Source organism: Lichenostomus cassidix, chromosome 14 (genome assembly GCF_008360975.1).
Source record: "Lichenostomus cassidix isolate B80296 chromosome 14, HeHo_3.0, whole genome shotgun sequence".
NCBI lineage: Eukaryota > Metazoa > Chordata > Aves > Passeriformes > Meliphagidae > Lichenostomus > Lichenostomus cassidix.
Window position 1 is genome coordinate 3,676,085 of NC_139495.1, and position 18,792 is coordinate 3,694,876.

Consider the following 18,792-nt stretch of genomic DNA (forward strand, 5'->3'; position numbering starts at 1 on the left):
CTAAGCCCAGCACATTTCCCCAAAGGCACAAAGGCTGTATATCCCTTTTTACAACCCAGAGAGGAATGTTCTCCCCCCTCCCAGAATTACTGCAATGCTTAGGGCAGAACGAGGCCTCATTTAACAGCACTGAGACATGAGTTACCTGAGAGCTTCAGGCTGGGGATTGGTCACCTTCACTCACTTTGTGCCCACTGCTGTGCCTGTGCCACCTCTTGCTGTTTATTTTCTCTTTTTTTAACCTGGATGCCCCATTGCTGAAGCTGAGCAGATCCATTTTTTTCCAGCTTGCTGCTTAACTGCCTTTACCGTGGGTAAAGAACATCAAGCAAACAATAACAACAAAAAACTTGTATTTCCACAGCACACTTTAACTCAAAGGTGTCACAAATCAATTTAAAACTTAAATTGCAATACCATCTCCAATCACTTTACTCACAGTATAAATCACAGCCAGTTCTGGAGGTGGAAGAGGCAGTTATATAACAAAGTGTAATAACTTCACGCAACAAGAGTGAAAATCGGCAGGAAGATCCTACATTCATCATTTCTGCTGCGTGAAGCTGGATGGTTCCTTTCCAGAGGTAAATCCAGGAACTCTAAAACAACAGCCAAGTCACACACTGCACCTTCAGACACACCAGTCCTGCCAGGGAAAGGAGGTCTCCTGGATATCATAGAATCATGGAATGGTTGGAGTTGGAAAGGATCTTAAAGCTCATCTAATTCCAGCCACCCTTCCTTCAGACACTCAGGGGTTGTGAAATTATCTCAGTTTCCTCTCAAGTTTGTCTCCTCCCAGTGCCCTGTTCCCTGAGCTATGATAAGGAAGATCTGGACGGTGGGATTAAAAGACATGATATAACAGCATTTCCTTGTTTTCCCCAGCTGATTTCCTGTCTGTATACATGTGTATAAATGCATGTGCTGGCTCCATTTGCAGCAGGGAGACACTTAGCTCTCAAACAAAAATGTATTTTGAAGACAGATACAGTTGGCTCCACCTGGGACTTTCTTTGCTGCTGTTGCAGAAGTGAGTTGGAGCAGCAGCAAACTAGAAAAAAATGTAAATATTGCCAGCTGTCTCTCCAGGACAATGCTGCTCTGATTAATTTATGATGTTTTCAAAGAAAGATGGTGAATGTTGCACCATACTTGAAATGAAAAGGTAAAGCAGAGTTTAAAAAAATGCGCAGTAGTGTTTTTTAAAAAAAGAGTGCTTTGTTTAGTTTTAAGCAATAGAGTATCTAATGACTAATAATAAAATGAATTAGTGTTGACTTTGATAGCTCCTCCATAGCACAACCCTGAGACAGAGGAACAAAGTGCAATCAGCTCTGTTCCTGGGCTGAGCAATGGGAGGGTTGAGCTTCAAACGCTGCTGCTGCTGCTGCAGAAATTGAGACCATAACTAACGAGGATTTCGGCGCCAGCCTCTCTCCAGCTGGGATCACCATAAATACAGCCCTGCTGGCAGGGCTGGGGGAAAGCATCAGCTATTCCAGTCCTGCCCTTCCCAGCTGGAGTTCCTGCGGGGACAGACTGGCTCTGGGTTATCTGTGCTCCGACAAACCACCTGTCTCACTAGGCATTCACAGGAGTGTCTGCTCAGCTCTTCCCATCTCCATCCTGCCTTCCACTGGGGGGATTTTGAAAGGATCAGAATGGACTCATGCACCAGATCCAGAGTGGGCAAAGGCTTGAACAGTGCCACTGACCCTCTGCATGTTCCTGGGAGCACCCAACACCTGCCTCCAAAGCCAGCATTAAACCAGACATGTTGTCTTCTTGCTTCAAGAGCATAAAAATACAGCCAGGTGTGGTGCCAGGCCATGTCTCTACATAGAGAGTTATAAAATATAAGAGCCAGCTTTCCAAGTCTCCCTTGTTTTGTAGTTTTGTTTCTTTTCCCTCGTGGCTTTCCTGTGCTCCACTTTTCACTTCTTTAACTCGACTCAATTTTCCCCTCAAGCTAATTTGGTATGAACAGTCATCCTCCTGCAACTCCAAAAATATTTTCTCTTCTTTCTTTCAAATGCCCTTTCTTCCCTTGTTCCTGCAGACCAACTGGTTTTCCAATGGCAAGAAACTGTCAGTGCCTATTCCAGGACAGTAGGCTACAAAAACCTGTCAGCAATAACAACTCAGGAATTTTTCAAATAATCCCTTTCCCAGAAAATTATTGATTATTATCTGGAGAATACTAAAACATGCTGGTTCTTCAAAATAAAGAAATAAATTAATTTTTCTTTCACCTACCTGCTTCACCCACAAACACTTCCACTGGTGTGCTGGTAGGGCTCTCACCAATGACATTATATGCTGTCATTAGTACTTCGTATCTCTTGTATTTCTTCAACTCTGAAAAAGTAAAATATTATATATTAATGTAATATATTATAATTTATACTATATTACAGATGTCTTTTAGACTCTGAGACCTCTTTATCTCCAGACTTGTCTCTCAGGAAACATCACAATAGAACAGTACAATGGTGTAATGTCTACTTCCATCCTTCCTTAATTCACACATCACAGCAGGATTTGCATCATTTTGAAAGATATTTGTGATGAAATGATAGGATTTTCCATGTTTCCTCGCTCTAGTAAGAGGAATAATGATTCCACTTGGAATATACTCATTTCTTATGGATAACTAACCAGAGGAGCATCTCTAGGTCATTCTTAAGTACAGAAAACAGCAGGGTTTTTCTTTAAATGTCACCATAAGGTCTCATTTTGATCTGCACTGGTAAGACAGAGCCTGGAATGCTCATTTCTGGGGTTCTTTGGCAGCTGCACTGCTCTAGAACAGCACAGCTGCAGCAGGTGCAGAGGGAAATCTGCAGTGGGGAATCTGCAGCCCAACTCCAGGTACTCCATGGGCATCTTCTCCTCCAACGTGACCACAGCCTGACCATCAATCACCACGAGAAAGGACAGTTTGAAGGCTGGACTCCATTTGGCTACCAGGCAACGAAATTCTTTGCTGACACAGAGAAACTACTCTGACAGATGAGGCGGGAGAGTGAGAGAAGCGTGAAAAAATCTAGAAAAGCCAATTGTTTGTGGGTAATTAACAGATGCAACGAGGGTGGAGCAGAACCACGCCAACGTCATTAGGGGAAGCAGCGCCTGAGCAGTTTCAGATTTTGCGTTTTCAGGATGAAAGAATCAATCCTAACAGATATATTTATCATCTACAATGCTTAACAGGGAAATTAGAGTAAGAGAGCAATCAATAATATAAATTGCCCTATTTAAATGAGCATTGAATTAAGACACGCATGGCCAGAGGTCCAAATTTCTCACTTTACCAATAATTTTCCCTGCTATCTATGAATCAGAGTCCCCTTAACTCGGTGGCTGACAGCATGCCATTGGTTTGGGAAGGTTCAAAAAGCCTAATTAGGCAAGTTTGTCTAATTTCAGTGTCACAGAAGTGTTTGTAAGTGGTGTGCTCCAATATCTGTGAGCTGTGAGATCAGCATCATTCCCCAGTCTTGAGGGAATTACATCTGATACATCCCTAATTTTTTAATGTGATGTCACTAAACTTGGATGGACTGCAAAACATGCAGCAAGCAAATCAGAAATAACAATGCTGCATTCATAAAAAAACAAACAATAGTAAGTTATACACGTATAGTAGTGGGCAGCTTGCACAGAGAAACTTTATTTTCTGCCATGAGAAGTCGCAAGGGAGATTTTAGTGTTAACTGGATGTGGAAGAAAATGGAACACGAGAGTTCATGCATGCAACTTTCAGTGGGGATAGGACTTCATTTTTTTCCTTTTTTTTTAGCCCATCACAATCTGTGACTCAAAAGCCTTGGGCAAAACCTATCTAGTGAACCATCATCACCACAAAGCAACTTGCCTTTTAACTCTGTCGAATGTTATTTTATTCATTTCCAATTGAAAACACCTCTGGAGATGCACATAAATTCATTGGGCCCTTTCTAAATTGGCCTCGTACTCCATGGAATGCCCGAGCATTGCAATGCTCGAATCACAGGACTAATGATGTGATACAGCTAAACTCAGATGGACTGCAAAATATGTAGCAAGTGAATCAAAATTCATTTAGCATCAGCAATACTGGGTTGTTACAGTCAATAATGTTTTACCTTCCCAGCAGCCAGATTTTTACAACAGCTACCTACTTGCATCATTGATGTCTCTGGGTGTAGGGGAAGCAAAGACTTAAAGAAAAAGAAACCCCGAGAATGCAGAATCATTAATCTGTGTTGATTTCTGCTGGATCCACAAGAGGAGAGCCACAGGAGTTTGCCCATGGTGTATTTTGAACCATTACAAAGAGTCTCATCTGAAGGCAATGTGCACTTACGTGTTAATTCATACGTCGTTAATGCAGAGCTGCTGTTCACTGTCTTGAAGCTGCTTTGGGCTATTCAGGGTAAGCAAAGCAGAAAGCTTGTTACAGTGCAAGGAAATAGTTATTGCAAATGATGTACAGCAGAGACAGAGGCAAATGAGGCAGCACACCCATACACAGTTTAAGCTTTAGGACTATACCTTGAAGGGCAATAAAATCACATCACTCTCTCGTAACACATCAGAAGCATCTCGCTCACATGGGGCTGTTTCATTTCCTCCTCAAACAGAGGAACTCACAAATACACAACGCAAAAACGTTCTGACTTTTAGATTAAACAGAACAAATGGGTAAAAATGAAATGATTTCTAGGGGTGAAAGCTCTCAGCGGTGCATTACATCCTGATTTCTCGAGATGCAAAATTCAAAACCTGAAGAGCTGCAGAGTACAGACCTGGAACGTGGGCCACGGAATGAACACTTACATTAGGGCAGGACCTGTTTCTTTAAGTGTGAATTTGATTTCCCACAGTTTCACTTAAAGAATTCAATATTCCTGCTGTGAGTGAATTGTAATAATATGCTAAGCTGTGCAAAACTGCGGGTCAGCGAGGAACAGAGGTGTTCTAAGGTGAGAATTATGAGGAGAAAGAGGGAAATTTATCTTAAAATACATTTGCCTCCACCCCTTTCTCTCTCTGTCTCTTGGCTCCCTGGAGAGGTACAGCTCGTTTTTTCTCCTCTACAGCGATTAGGAACATTGCTGCAGGGCCAGACAAGAAGAGGGAAAAGAGGAAACTAGTTGGTTTCACAGGCTCCCCGGCTTGTGAGAGCATCCAAAGGCATTATTTCATGATAATGTACACAGTCAGTCATTCAGGTTTTGTCTGGGAAAAACCCTTTTGCATTCCTACACCTATGAGAGCTTTACATCTCTACTCTGTCCTGGCTCAAGCTGCACAGTCTGACAAGTCTCATTAGCTCTGACCACGTGAGAGAGGTCAGACTTAGGTGCTTACGTTACATTTAAAGCATCCACTTGTCCCACACCCTCATTAAAATTCACTCTTGCTTTTGTAGAAATCACTTCTGTGGGTTCAGGGAAGCATGGCAGATGATGTAAGATATTGAAATAGTCTCACTGAACCCTATTCTGCTGCTCTTGGAGTATTATCTTATTCTGAATATTCCAGTGGCATCAAACAGGACAAAAGCTGCTCCCTCCATGAGCACATCTCATTGCTGGACCTTATTTCTCAAGCTACTCAGTGCTCACATGTCTGCCTCCCATCACCTTATTCTGCCTATTCTTCCCTCTGATTTCCTTTCTAGCCTTTATCTAAAAAGCCTTTTCATTTTTTTCTATTATTCCTCTCCCTCTCCACCTTCTTTCCATGTGAGCCATAAATCCCAATGACTAACATGGAAAGCAGGCACCTAAAAATTCTTGCTCCTCTTCGCTATTTTCTCCTAAAATATGGACAAGCACTTTGAAATTATAAAAAATCTATTTAAAAATTCTCCTCAGCTGTTTCCTCATACTGTAAAAAGAAAAACAAAACGTCAATTATAAAAACTATTGAAAAAATAGCAAGGAAGAAAAAAGTTACCAGCTGAGGAAAATGAAGTGTCTCTTATTTGAAGGCAGAACAAAGTGTACCAGGGTAATTATGAACTGGAGGCAGTGCAAAAGCAGGAAATCAGAGGATATGTGGGGGACAGACCATCAGTTCCAGCATGCTGGCAGAGATCAGCACAGACCATTACAATGCTGATCACACTCTAGTTCCTTGCCTTTTTCAGCATCTTCAGGCTGATTGTGTAAAACCTGAATTATTCCCAGCATTCTTAGACTTCCATTTTATTTCCACGGGGCAAGAGGGGGTGTAATGCCTGGTGTAATGACAGATTAGCAGGGTGGGATATTGACAGGCTTACGTGTGAGCTCTGCTCTCAGAGCCGAGGGGTTCTGGATGGTTTTGGATTCTGTTCCAGGCACAGTGTCGTAATCCAGCTCCCGGTAGTAGATCCTGTATCCCAACAAGAGCCCGTTCAGACTCTCCACTTTGGGGGGCTGAAAAACATCCACGAGAAGAACAGGTTTGTTAAGATGTGCATGGCAGCAAGCATTCATCACCAGGGGCAGTGGCTGACGTGGGTCTTGTGCTCTGGGGAAAACAGACATTAAAAATGTACAGGGTTGAAGGTTGGGTGGTTTGAAGAGCACAAGTTAAAGGCAACTTTGAGGGTTTTGCTCAGCTGTGGCCATTGCAAAAGGCTCTTGACTGACAAATCCACACCTAAGAGCCAAGCTCCTTTCTTTCTTGGCCCACAGAAACCTGGGTTTGATGAAAAATATGAATAAGCACTCCCTGGAAATGCAGACTGTCTGCCACCGACACTGGAACAGCCAAACAGCATTTCACTGCTTCCAAAAAGAAATACATTATTTTGTCACAGACAGAATTTCTTCAGTGTCTCTTTTCCTTGGGCACTGGTCACAGGGAAGTCTTCATTTGGCATTATTTTACTGGAAGACCAATGAGAAAATAAAAAGGAATTGGTGTGTTCTGGCTTTGATTAGGAAGACCAAACTAGGTCTAATAACAACCTGACAAAGGCAGTTAGAGAGGAGTCACAGTGTGAAGGGCTCTGGTGTGTGCACACAGGAAAACGCAGGGCTCCTCCACCACAACTGGAGCAGTTTGGCACACACAGCCATGGCAAGGCTCAAATATGAGTTTTTTCCCTCTGCATCATGTTGGGAGATGCTCAACACCTCAGCAAGGCTTCTCCAGCAGCCCCTCACATCCTCCTTCAGACACAGATATACATACAATGAAAAGGAGATTTCTGTCTGGGTGGCTTGCTTAAGTAGAGACATGCAAAGGGATTTCCCATGTTTGGAAAAAAAAAATTACTTTCTCAAATCTAATGCAGGCTAAGAACTGCAGAGAAGAAAAGATGTCCTGAGCCATTTATCTTCTAAAGATTCTTTTACCAAAATTTAAGGGGCTGAAAGTATAAATGAAAAGGATTTTAATGATGATCTTGCCTTTAATACAGAAAGATCCCTACTAGCCTTGAGAACTTTACTAAGGAAAAGTATTGTGTAAAAATTAACTGCTGGTGTGAAACTCTGTCACAATAGAAGGTAATGCCCCATGTAATTTTAATGAAGAAAGTAAGGACATCTTGATAGGAAAGGAGGAAGGTATTTGGTAATAACCTGGCATTCTGCTCCCAGAAATGACATGAATTTTCCATTACTCCTTTACAATGGCAAGAGGAGGGAGAGGACTGTCATGTCTCAGTGGCAAGGACTTTGCTTTGGGTGAGGGCTGAAGGAATTAAATAGAAAGACTGCAGTTTATAGAAGCCAAAAAAAGGAAATTATGTGAACCAGAGTATAAGGAAGCTACACAGCCACCAGGAAAAGGAGCAGAACCTGCTCTAGTAAGAAGTCACCTTCTTTTGTAGATGCCCTCCACAGAGCCTGCTGAAACTCAAACTGTCCCAAGATTTCACTTGCTCTGCCTAGTTGGAGATCTCCTATTCCTCATTGTTTCATGCTCATCACTGTGCTCCATCCTCTGGAAAAGCTCTAACCACCTTTCACTATCATTTGAGACTAATTCTGTGGATTCAGGACTGTGAGGGACCTCAAGGATCACCAGGGCTGGGACCTCCCCACCCGCTGAAAGTCCTTTTCACAGCCAGAACAACCTCCACAGGAACCCAGCTGATCCCTCAGCTCCCCAGTATTCCTGCTGGGAAGCTGTTCCCAGCCTCACCACTCGGGTGGTTAGAAACCTTCATTTAATTTCTCATCTAAATAATTCATAGCCAGTTTCTAACCATTTGTTCCTGTGCTAACATTGCCTTTTGGGTTAAATCGTTCTTCTCCCTGTGGGGTGTTTACTCCTGTGATGTATTTTAGAAAGGGCAATCATATTCCCTCTATGGCTGCATTTTACAAGGCAAATAAATCAAGCTCTCCTGCAACAGCCTTTCCCAGTCTCAGGCTGAGAGCCCCTTGTCCAAGGGACCAAGAAAACAGACCAAATGAACTGCCAGCCTTCTCCAGGGCTGCCCCATGATGTTACTGCTCATGGACCAGCTGAAAAACTCTCCTGTGCAAGAAGATGAGATGGGATTACTGGGAATTATCAGTGTCTCTCTCCTGATCTTTTCTTTTCCAATCTTCTGATTTTCTGTTTTCTGGATTACACTGAAGTTGCTTTATCCCTCATGGTGCCCCTGCAGAGAAGGGCTCCACAGCACAGCAGTGTCCTCACCTCCCTCTGACTTTTCCTATTTTAATTATTAATACTTATTTTTAAATTAAAGAAAAAAATTAAAAGAAAAATTTCAAGTAGAATATCCTGCAAATTCTAAAAGCTGAAGTTCTCTGAAGCTGAGAAGGTGACTGTGACTCCCTGCTTTGCCATGTAACTGCCTAACAGGTAAAGCTTAATTTCTCATTGTGGTCCAGCACTGATCTTATGACAGCAAACATTGTTTTCTTATGCTATCATGTGATTCTCCATTTTTTCCTTCCTTCAGATTTAGGACAGGAAAGCTCAGAAAATAAATAGCTTGCAAACTGTCTCTCTTTTTGCCATGGAAATGATGATTCTTTCCTGAAAAGGGTACTCTGCTAAAAGGTCAGGTCTTCCTCTTCCTATCTGTCTTCTGTGGACAAAACTCTGCTTTTGATGTAATGGATTATTTAGGATTTTGTAGGAAGGCCTGAGGGATCTGCTGAAAGAGGTAAAATGGTTATGAATGGCAGCCCATAATGTTGTACAGAAGGAAAAAAAACATTTTTGTGCTGTTCAAAGATAAATAAATAAATAAAGAGTGAAATGTAAGTTTGAATAATTGTTATCTCTAAGGTAGGAGCAGAACAGTACATGATCCTGATGTTAAGTGTAACATCCTCCAGAACATTTGAAATAACCTTGCATTATTGATACAACAGACCTCACTGGAAATTACTTATTTTCTTCCTCCTTTAAATTTAAAAATAATGGTCTGATTGGACCAAGCAGCTGAAAGCCCAGCTAGTGCATCAAGAGTTTGTTTTGTGAATTATTAACACTGCTCAAAGTTAAAAATTTAGCTTTGCTTGGAAATCCTCTCTCCCATTTAGCTTGACTGCTGTTTTCAGTTTACATTATTTCTTAGACACCGCTGTGAAACTTCCCCTTAATTGGAGGCTATTGTGGGACTTGAAGATTTTTGTTTATTTGAAAAATATAGTACGGCTGAATTACCAGGACCTATTAATATACATGTGGTAATGACATATAATCGCCCACAACTCCCTTGAGATGGCTCTGGCACAACAACCCCATTTCACTTTCATGAAATGAAAAGCATCCAATTACCTAAACAAGCACCTATTTCACATTAACTACACACCAATAATCAGTCAGCTGGGGCAATGCTTATTTCCACGGTCCATCCTTCCTCACATCCTCTTTCTGTACTTTTTTCCCCTTTACTGAGGGCTCTCATTGTAGGTGGGGAGGTAGATTTGCATCTCTCCATAATTCCTTTGGTAAAACTGCTCAACATGTCTGCTATTTGCTCAACATGCTGTAAGCAATGCTGCTGCTCAGGATTATTCTGCGTGAACTGGGGCCAGGCGCCCAGCAGCACAGCCAGGCAGATTTTCAAGTGCTGCTGCACAGCAATAAACAGACCCTCATACATACATTCTTCTTCCAAAAATGCAAGGAGTCCCATCTGCACTGTAAATGGATATGCACATTTTTCACTATAATGCAATCTGTCCAAAATCATCCTTATTATGTGTGGGGGGACATTGTTTTGGGAGCAGGGCGGGCAGAGGCTTTCCAGGGTAGGTTATGGATAATGTGCAGTACCCCACTGGGTTCCCTCTATTAATGCTCACTCTGCAAAAAGAAGCCTCAGGCACTGGGTCACAAAATGTTCCTGCGTCTCCCAGGAGGCCAGGATTGAGAGATAAAGGCAGGCAGAGGAAATGCCAATATAAAATGCAGACTTTGACATGAATACTTCCCCATCCAACTCCGAGAGATTGCGGAGAGCTCAAACTTCCTTCCCTTTCTCTGAAGAAACCTCAATGTTTCGCTCTCAAAGAGCCAAGAGGGCATGTGGAGCTCCTCAGAGGTGTGAATGGGATCTCAGGCACTGATCTCAGGCTTCTGATCATTCCAGCAGCAGGAGGAGGCCATGCATGATGTGAATCAGTGAGCTTTTGATTACCTGATCTTACCAACACCGCGCTCTGTGGAATGTTTTCCGTGTAAAGATGCACATCTATGGATATCAACAAAAGGGCAGGAGAATCTGACAAGTAACAATCTTGGACAGGGCTACAGGCACTCCTCTACCTCCCAGTGGGGCACAAAGTAAAAGCAACTGCCAGAAATCTCCATCCATCACTAAAATTTATGCTAGATCAGGCAAATAAGGAAGTAGCTGCAGTCCTTCAATGTGACTTAAATAGTTCCAGCTCAAGAAAACGTCCCTGGCAATGTACCCTTAAAGTCAACAAGTCAAAGCAGCCAAAAAATTGTTCGCAGAGACATCAGAATTTTTCATTTTACCTACCTGCCACTGCACAAGGACAGAGGAAGTCGTGTGGGGAGTTACTAACACAGAACTGGGTGGTTCATCTGGAACTAAAGAAGAGAAAAAGGAAACAAAAACAGTTACAGCAGGAGGGTGGAAAAGGGGCAGCTTTCCTTTTATTAATCAGATTCTTTTTCTTCACTCCTAAAGGAGATCTTCCACCCCAGCTACATGGGATGAGGTGTGGTGGGTCTCAAAAGCAGCACGGTGGATGTTGGAACCCAAGAAGAAGCCAGAACTTCTCCTCCATCCCTTGCTCTACCTGTGGCCTTGGCAGCTTTGGCAGGAATAAGGAAAACTGAGAGTATAAACCTGGAGGAAGCTGCAGCAGAGCTGCTCACAAACCACCAAGTGCCTATTTGAAAGGAATTAAACCAGCTGTGTGTGTCTCTAAGGGGTGAGAAAACTGCTCCCGGATTTTTCAGATTTTTTGCCGCAGCTGGGGCAAGCCCACCTTGAATTTAGGAATCTGTCTCACATAGTCACACATTATTTTAGTCAGGACAGCTTGATTCACCACAGGTTAACCCCTTCCTGTGCCCATGGCCTGTGGCACATCCAGACACTCCACAGCAGCTCAAAGACATGAAGCAAAGGCTTATCAGGAGCTCCCAGCCCTCTGCAGTGCAATGCTCAAGTGGCAGCTCAGGGTTGCTCAGCAGAATAAATGCTCAGTTTGTTGAGGAGGTGAGAAGCTTTCACACTTTTTTCCCTGTTGTGCTGTGAGGAGGCCAAGCACAGCTCTGGGCCCAGTGTAGTGAAATTCAAAGAGAACTTAAAGTGAAATTTTAAATTCCAGCACAGTGACTCAGTGCTGCCTCATTAGCACCAGTTACAGCCAGCAGTGACCCTGCTGCTGTGCAGGAAGGTGGGGAGTCAGGATGTCTTCCAGGGGCTGCTTAGCACACCAGGCAGGTAAAACATGGGCTCTTGTTTAACTTTCCACACTCCTGAGCTCTGTCCTCTGTTCTTCTGATTTCAAGACCACATTCCCTTGCAAAATGGCTTCCTGTTTTTATAGCTCAGTGTCATTTCTAACTAGTCGCTCCTTTCTCTGTAGGAAATTCTGGATAATTCCAAGCACCACATATACATAAAATAATAGAATAATTTAGGTTGGAAAAGACCTCTAAGATCATCAAGTCCAACCATTAAGTCAGCACTTCCAAGCCCACCACTGAACCACGTCCCCAAGTGCCACATGTACATGGCTTTTAAATCCCTGCAGGGATGGGGACTTGACCACTGCCCTGGGCAGCTTGTGCCAGTGCTTGACAACCCTTTCAGTGAAGGAGTTTTCCTTAATACTCAATCTAAACTTCCCCTGGTGCAACCAGGCATTTCCTTTTATCCTATCACTTGTTACTTGGGAGAAGAGATCAACCTCCAGCTCACAACACATTATCTATCTATCTATCATCTATCTATCTATCTATCTATCTATCTATCTATCTATCTATCTATCTACCTATCTGTCCACCCATCCATGTATTTATTCCAGTATTACCCAGTTTCCCAGCATAAAAGCACATACTGATGCTTTTCCTACTTTGCAAACTTCCTTTCTCCATTCAAGACATCAGAGCTACTTCTGCATTCAGGCATCGACTTTATACAATCAAGGAATTAGAAGCTGATCTCCAAGGCTAAAAATAAGAGCCTTGTCAATGTCATTCACAGTTTATTAGTCCTGATCTGCAGGATTAAATGCTCATGTTTCCAGGAGCTTCGTACTCTTTCTTACTTATACCTCAGCAATTTTGCCATACTGCAGACTGATGTGGATTGTGAGGGGAAAACAATTGAAGAAACTTCTTCAAATGTATGCAGGGTTCTCCATTTATTTTTAATGCTCTCTTGTAAATTATTCAATTTCTGCAAAGATAATGGTTAGTGCAGAGTTTGGAAGCCAATCAAACGAAGTTTAAATTCATTTTGAGACTCCTGAAAGTATGATTCATTATCAGAGGGCACAGCAGGACATGTAGGGCTGCCTGTTAATGCAGCCATATCTCACTGCTACCTGTGTCAACTTCCTGTGGACAAAACTGCTTTGCCTGTTGGTTTTCACTCCAGTCTCCTTGGGGAAAGCTCTGCAGTGGGTCCAGGAGCCCTGGGGAGCCCCCAGCCCATGGTGATGCCCCCAGTGTGTCTCTCCTCCTCCCCCCTTACCATCCTGCAGAGTTGTGACTGCCTCTGTCTCTGCGCTGAAGTCGCTGTCCCCGATGTCGTTGGTGGCCTTCACTCGCAGCTTGTAGGAGGTGAATGGGTTCAAGCTGTGGAATGGGGAAAACAGGCTGAGGGATGAGATCTCCCCCTCATCACAACTTGCCTCTAAGAGAACCTGCCTGTTGCCAGCCAAAGGCACTGAGCAGTTTGTCTCCTCTCCCCATCACCTTTTCTCTGCAGCCTCCCCCAGCTTCCCCACGACATGGGGACATTCCCACCCCTGCTGCCATCAGCACCTTCCCAGATGTCCCCTGGCCTGAGTTCCCAGAAACACTCCTGGATTCACTGCTGAACTGGGCACCAGAAAACAGACGTGAGGCTGCAGCTCATGGAGCACCCCACAGCTGGGGTGAGTTCTGCATTCTGTGCAAAGCCTGGCTTTCAAGGTGCTTTGCTGAGATATCCTCCAAAGCCATCTGGGCCAGCCCATCCTCGGAGCACAGACGGGGAGCACAGGTGGGGAGGAGGCAGGAGACGTGCCCAGGGTCAGCCAGGGCACAGCAGGAGCTGGAATTCAGAGTGCCAGCCTCCTGACTAATCCCCTGCACCAGACCACTTGATCAGTGCTTTTCGCTCCTGCTGAATTCCAAATTAATGCTATTACCGGGATTATTTAATAAAGACAGCAACAACAGGTTCCCTGCAGCTCTTTTATCTATGTGGTGCTTTAAGATATGCAAAGAGTGATTTCCAGCTGACATAACCTTGCAAAGATGCTTCTGTCTTGTCTTGGCAGGGGAGGTGAAGGGGAGGCTGCCTTTGGAGTCACAGGCAGAGGCTTGAAATGCAGAGCTGTAACTTACAGGGGATTTCACTAATTAATTGGTAGTGTCTAACCATCCACTGGCTGATGTAACACTGACTACAAACCCAGGTTACTTGTAAGGAATGATTAAACATCAAGGATAATGCATTCTGATGGGCAGCACTCTCACATCCACGACTCTTCTGGCCTTCCCCAAGAAAGTGCTTTTAGCAAGAGGGAGAAGGAATCTCTTTCACCAGTGCCACCCTGTCAGGACACAATTACCTACAGCAACTTGACTAATGTGAAACATCTTTTTTGGTCTTTTGTTTTCAGTCATGCCAATGTCAAGTTGAAGTGACATGGATGGTCTCCTTGTTTTTAGAGGTTTTGACTGGAAAGATGCTGGCACATGACCAGTGAGCTGCCATATACCACAGTCACTGGTGCTTTTAATAACAGACCCGAAAAATCTGTATCTGAATGCTTGGAATACCTGATTCTTCTAAAGCTCATGTCCCTTTAGAAATAATCTGATTTGCACTGGCTCGTCAACAGAGGAAATGGACAGCGAAACAAGTACCTGCTCATAGACATTCAATTACTTTTGCTGATGTTACAAGGACTTTAATTACACCAGTATTGCTGAGGATATAATGAAGCCTGAATAACAAAGTTTAAACATTTTGATGCTATCTATAAACTTCAGTATGGAAAATACAGATAAAAATGGTTCTCATTTCATCTGGAAAAGGTTATATAGAGATAATTGCAATGCAGCATTCAGAGTGGGTTTTAACATCAGTCACTACTGAAACGATTTTTAACTAGTTGCATTTTACAGAGCACTGTATAGCTACATATGATTTAGCCTGAGTAGTGTTATCTGTGGTGCTGAGATTCCAGGAAAGGCTTCAAAAAGATGCACTGCAGTCCAACTTTAATTAGATTTATTGCATGACCTTCAGCAAATCTCTCAACTGCTGTCCATAACACCACCTCTAAAATGGGAGCAGCGGCCTCACTTAACCTCTCTCCCCCAAAAAGACCGTGAAGCTGAGAGATGCTTGTTTTGGTTTCCTAACTAGTGGGGATTTCTCTGGCAGCCTGGGATTACATGGTACCTTTCAACAATGCAGGATGTTGCCTCGTGGCTGATGGAGGAGGAGTAGGTTTGCCACTCTCCGTTCGGCAGCTCCCGCACTTGGACTGTGAAGTATCGGATTGGGGATGATCCATCACTTCCAGGGAGCCACTTCAGCACCAAACTCCGGGAGGACACATCGCCCTGGGGGGTCACCACCTGCCTGGGAGGTGCTGGTCGTTCTGCAATCAAACCAGAATTTAACTGCTTGGAGAGGAAACTCTGACCAATGTTAAAGTGACAGACTGGCTGGATTTTCACAGTGGAAGTGCCACATGGTATTGAACTTCTGGATTTGCCCCGTGAAGTATACAACTATCCCATTCCTTAACCTTCTACTGCAAGGAGGAGCAGTAAAACTGATTCTTACCTCCCTGCATCAGAAGTCACCAGAGGATATAAACCTTCCTCACAGTGGACCTCAAACTTGGGGGAGTCCTGACTTGGAAGTTAAAGAAGAATCATCAGGATTGGCAGCCAAGCAAAGCAAGGCAATCTTTAATGAAACTCAGCTGTGCTTTTGGCTGCAATTGCTCTTTTGACAGAATCTGAGTGTAAATTAGCTCACTTTTTAACCTGTTCTTACTCCTTGGTAGCAGGAACTCTGTTCTCTCTGTGCTATCCAGGGTCCAGCTGAGGCACGAGGAAGAGGAAGGGATGAGCTGGAACAGGCTGTTGTGTTGCAGAGTCCAAGCACACGCAGCTGATGCTGAATTCCTGCACCAGGCAAGAACCAGGAACCATCAGCAGCTCCTGGTGCTGCTCCTTCCAAACCCCAGCCTGGAACCAGCACAGAGCTGGAGCACCTGGTGCAGGTCACTTCCAGAGCTCCCCAACTCTTCCCTTTGTACCCACTTGACCTTGAACCTGCAAAGTCAAACCAGCCAGTGCTGAGGGAGATCTCTCCAGAGTAATTACCCTCCCAGCTCTGGGATGAGCAGGGAATGGCAATGCAGGTGTCAGCATGCCAGCCCCCCACTGTTTCATTACAGATCTCCTTTCCCGTCACCGCGGCTCCGCACTCCATCGATTTCAATAGAGAAACTCTATAGAGTGAGGAATAATTGTTTAATTGTTTATCATGAAGATTATTGATTCTGATTAAAATGTGTGGCATGTAATAAAGCAGAAATTGATTGGAGACACCGCAGTGACTTGCTTTTGAGAAGCAATTCAATTCAACTTCATCAGCACTTGTTTCCATAAACACACCTCTGCCTGCCTAATTCCTCACAGCTCCGTACGGCCAGCGCTTCATTTCCCTGCCATCCCCTAAAACCATTTCCTGCATGTTTTGGCATTTCTCTGCAGCCTGCTCTCACTGACATCAGTGCCCAAAGACTTGTAAGCTATTAGCTGGAGGAAGCCCTGGGTGCCAGCGGGCTGCGAGCGGCGGCACAACGCGAAAGGTCAGTGCCTTACACTGACAGGCGCAGACAGGGACACGGGGTTATTCCATGCCAGGAAGGGAGAGTCATGCAGGGATTTTATACATTCTGCTGATAAGCTCTGCAGTTTTGGGCAGGTCAGATCTTGCAGTCAGTCTCCCATGATTGGGTTTCCTTCTGCTGCTAATGGGAGATCTTAAAATCTCCTGTGTTGCAGGATATACTCCCTGACTGTTTGTACAAAACTATTAGGATAAAGAGTTTATTTATGGGAGTTTAGCCACAAGCAAATGCTAAGGTGAATGTCTGTGCAGGAATGTAAGGCTTGACTCTACCAGGCCACATGACTCTATGGACTACTTTTGATTTCTTGCTACATTTTAATGTTTTGACTCAGTTCTGCCCTGATCACTGGTGTTGACTATTCTGAAGTGTAGATTTAAAGCACTGCAGCAGAGCCTCTGGAGAATACAGCCCCAGGGATCTATAAATCACAGGCATCATTGCAAAATGTAAAGATTTATACTGGGATTAACCAAGGAATTTACAAGAGCAGGAGTGACCAATCTTGCTAAATTTCAAGGGAATTTTTGTGTCTGTCTACCTTAGCATCAAGGACTATGAGGACATTAAATGCATTTTTATTAATGGGAATTAAATATATTTTTATTCTAGAATATTTACTGTCATGCATACAAGTTTCAGGTTAATTTCTTAGCAGAATAGCTGCACTGGATAAATTTCTTTATCATCTCCTTTTATCATTCTTGCTGATGTGAGAGTGCTCATTGTTGTCCCTAAACTTTACATGGGATCACTTCAGTAAACTCGTGGTTCCAAAGCACATAGAGACCCAGCAGAGCTGTCCATCAAAAAGAGAAAGGGCTCATGTTATCCTGTGATTTGGCTACTCAAGATAACCCCAAAGCATTGATAGCAACAAGGGGTCATTGTTCCCACAGTGGAGCTGGGAGTTCTGCCTTGAGCTATTGTGCATCCTTGTGCACTGTCTGGGGAATCTGAGCACATTTTATTGAGCAGGAGAGGCTCTGAGCTTTGAGAATTCACATTTTTTGGCACGGTGGGTTTTTATTTTTGAAGCTTCCACATGTCAGGCTTTGAACCTCCCCTTTGACAGCAATCAGACAGGGGCGGGAGAAACCTGGAGCTGATAAATCTCTTTGATGGACAGTACCTTTGGCAGAGGCTCTTTCAGCTTCCTAACACATCTCCAGAGGTTCCTCCTCTGAGGACTGCACTGTTATGCACTGGGAAGGCTGCACATGACCTGCAGAGCTTTGCCAGAGGGGATTTTAAACCCAACCAAATGGACCAGGAGTAGTTGAAATGCACCTCACAAGTTCTTGCTGTTGGTAGCTGAACATCAGACCAACTTCCTCTCCTCTTTGAAGTGTTAGAGAAAAATAATAAGGAAGACATTGTGGAAAATACAATGGGAAATCCTTACTCTTGCATTAAATGATGTGCAAGGTGTAGAAACGACTTTAAACAAATGGTTGCTTATCAGGCACATTTTAGGAATTAAAAGTAAATATCACTGGTTGCATTAGAGTGCAAAACTTGGGCAAGAACCAAGAGCAGGGCCAAAAGCACATGCAGAAGTTCTAACAACAGCTGAAAGATGTCTGTGAAGGTCTGGCCTGGTGACCTGCTGGACCTCTCTGAAATGTAACTTTCATGAATCACACAAGTTGTACAGCTCTAATTCCTGAGGGAGAATTTTTCTTAAAAACATCAATATCCAGAAAGCATCATGGGTCAGAGAAGCACATGCCACAAAACCCTGTGGTGCTGGTAGAGTTACCCTGGCTTGTTTTGATTTTGTCAGCTCAAGACACCAGTGGAACATGGCCTATGGTGCAAGACCAGGGGAAAACCCACACTCTTATTCTCCACCAACATATTCACCAATATATCCTCTTTTAGTTCTGAATTAAAAAAAAAAAATCTTCATGCACAAGTAGAAAATGCAAATTTTCTAACTGCAGCTCTACAGATAAGTTCTAAAACTGGGAGCAGTTACTTGAGCCAAAGCATTAGAAACAAGCAGTGATGCAGAGCAGATCCTGTAATACCTTACATGTCTTTCACATTTTGGTACATTTGGTATCAAAGCATCTGGTTTCATTTACACACACGTACAAATGCCACCTTCAAGTAGATTCCTTTCAGAACAGAATTTGTCTGGAGAGTCAGGATGCAAAGAACCATTTTATGGCTGCTGCAAGAAGCAGAAAAAGTCTGGGCAATCCAGATGCAAAGGCTCTGCTCGAGCGTGTGGCAGCGAAAGGCCAGAGTA

At 43.6% G+C, this 18,792-nt stretch overlaps 1 protein-coding gene across 4 annotated transcripts in view; it reads right to left on the reverse strand.

Annotated features, from left to right (window-relative positions):
* The window catches only part of SDK1 (sidekick cell adhesion molecule 1), a 378,509-nt gene that overhangs the window by 42,930 nt on the left and 316,787 nt on the right, over window positions 1-18,792 (reverse strand). For 3 of the 4 annotated variants that reach the window (XM_085074532.1, XM_085074531.1, XM_085074534.1), the window contains 6 exons: window positions 15,065-15,266; window positions 13,139-13,242; window positions 10,946-11,016; window positions 6,278-6,413; window positions 4,352-4,411; window positions 2,260-2,361 (listed from right to left, as the gene is read on the reverse strand). In XM_085074532.1, the coding sequence (XP_084930658.1) occupies window positions 2,260-2,361; window positions 4,352-4,411; window positions 6,278-6,413; window positions 10,946-11,016; window positions 13,139-13,242; window positions 15,065-15,266 (675 nt within the window). The remainder of the gene's footprint in view (window positions 1-2,259; window positions 2,362-4,351; window positions 4,412-6,277; window positions 6,414-10,945; window positions 11,017-13,138; window positions 13,243-15,064; window positions 15,267-18,792) is intronic. The other variant, XM_085074533.1, reaches the window with a different exon arrangement.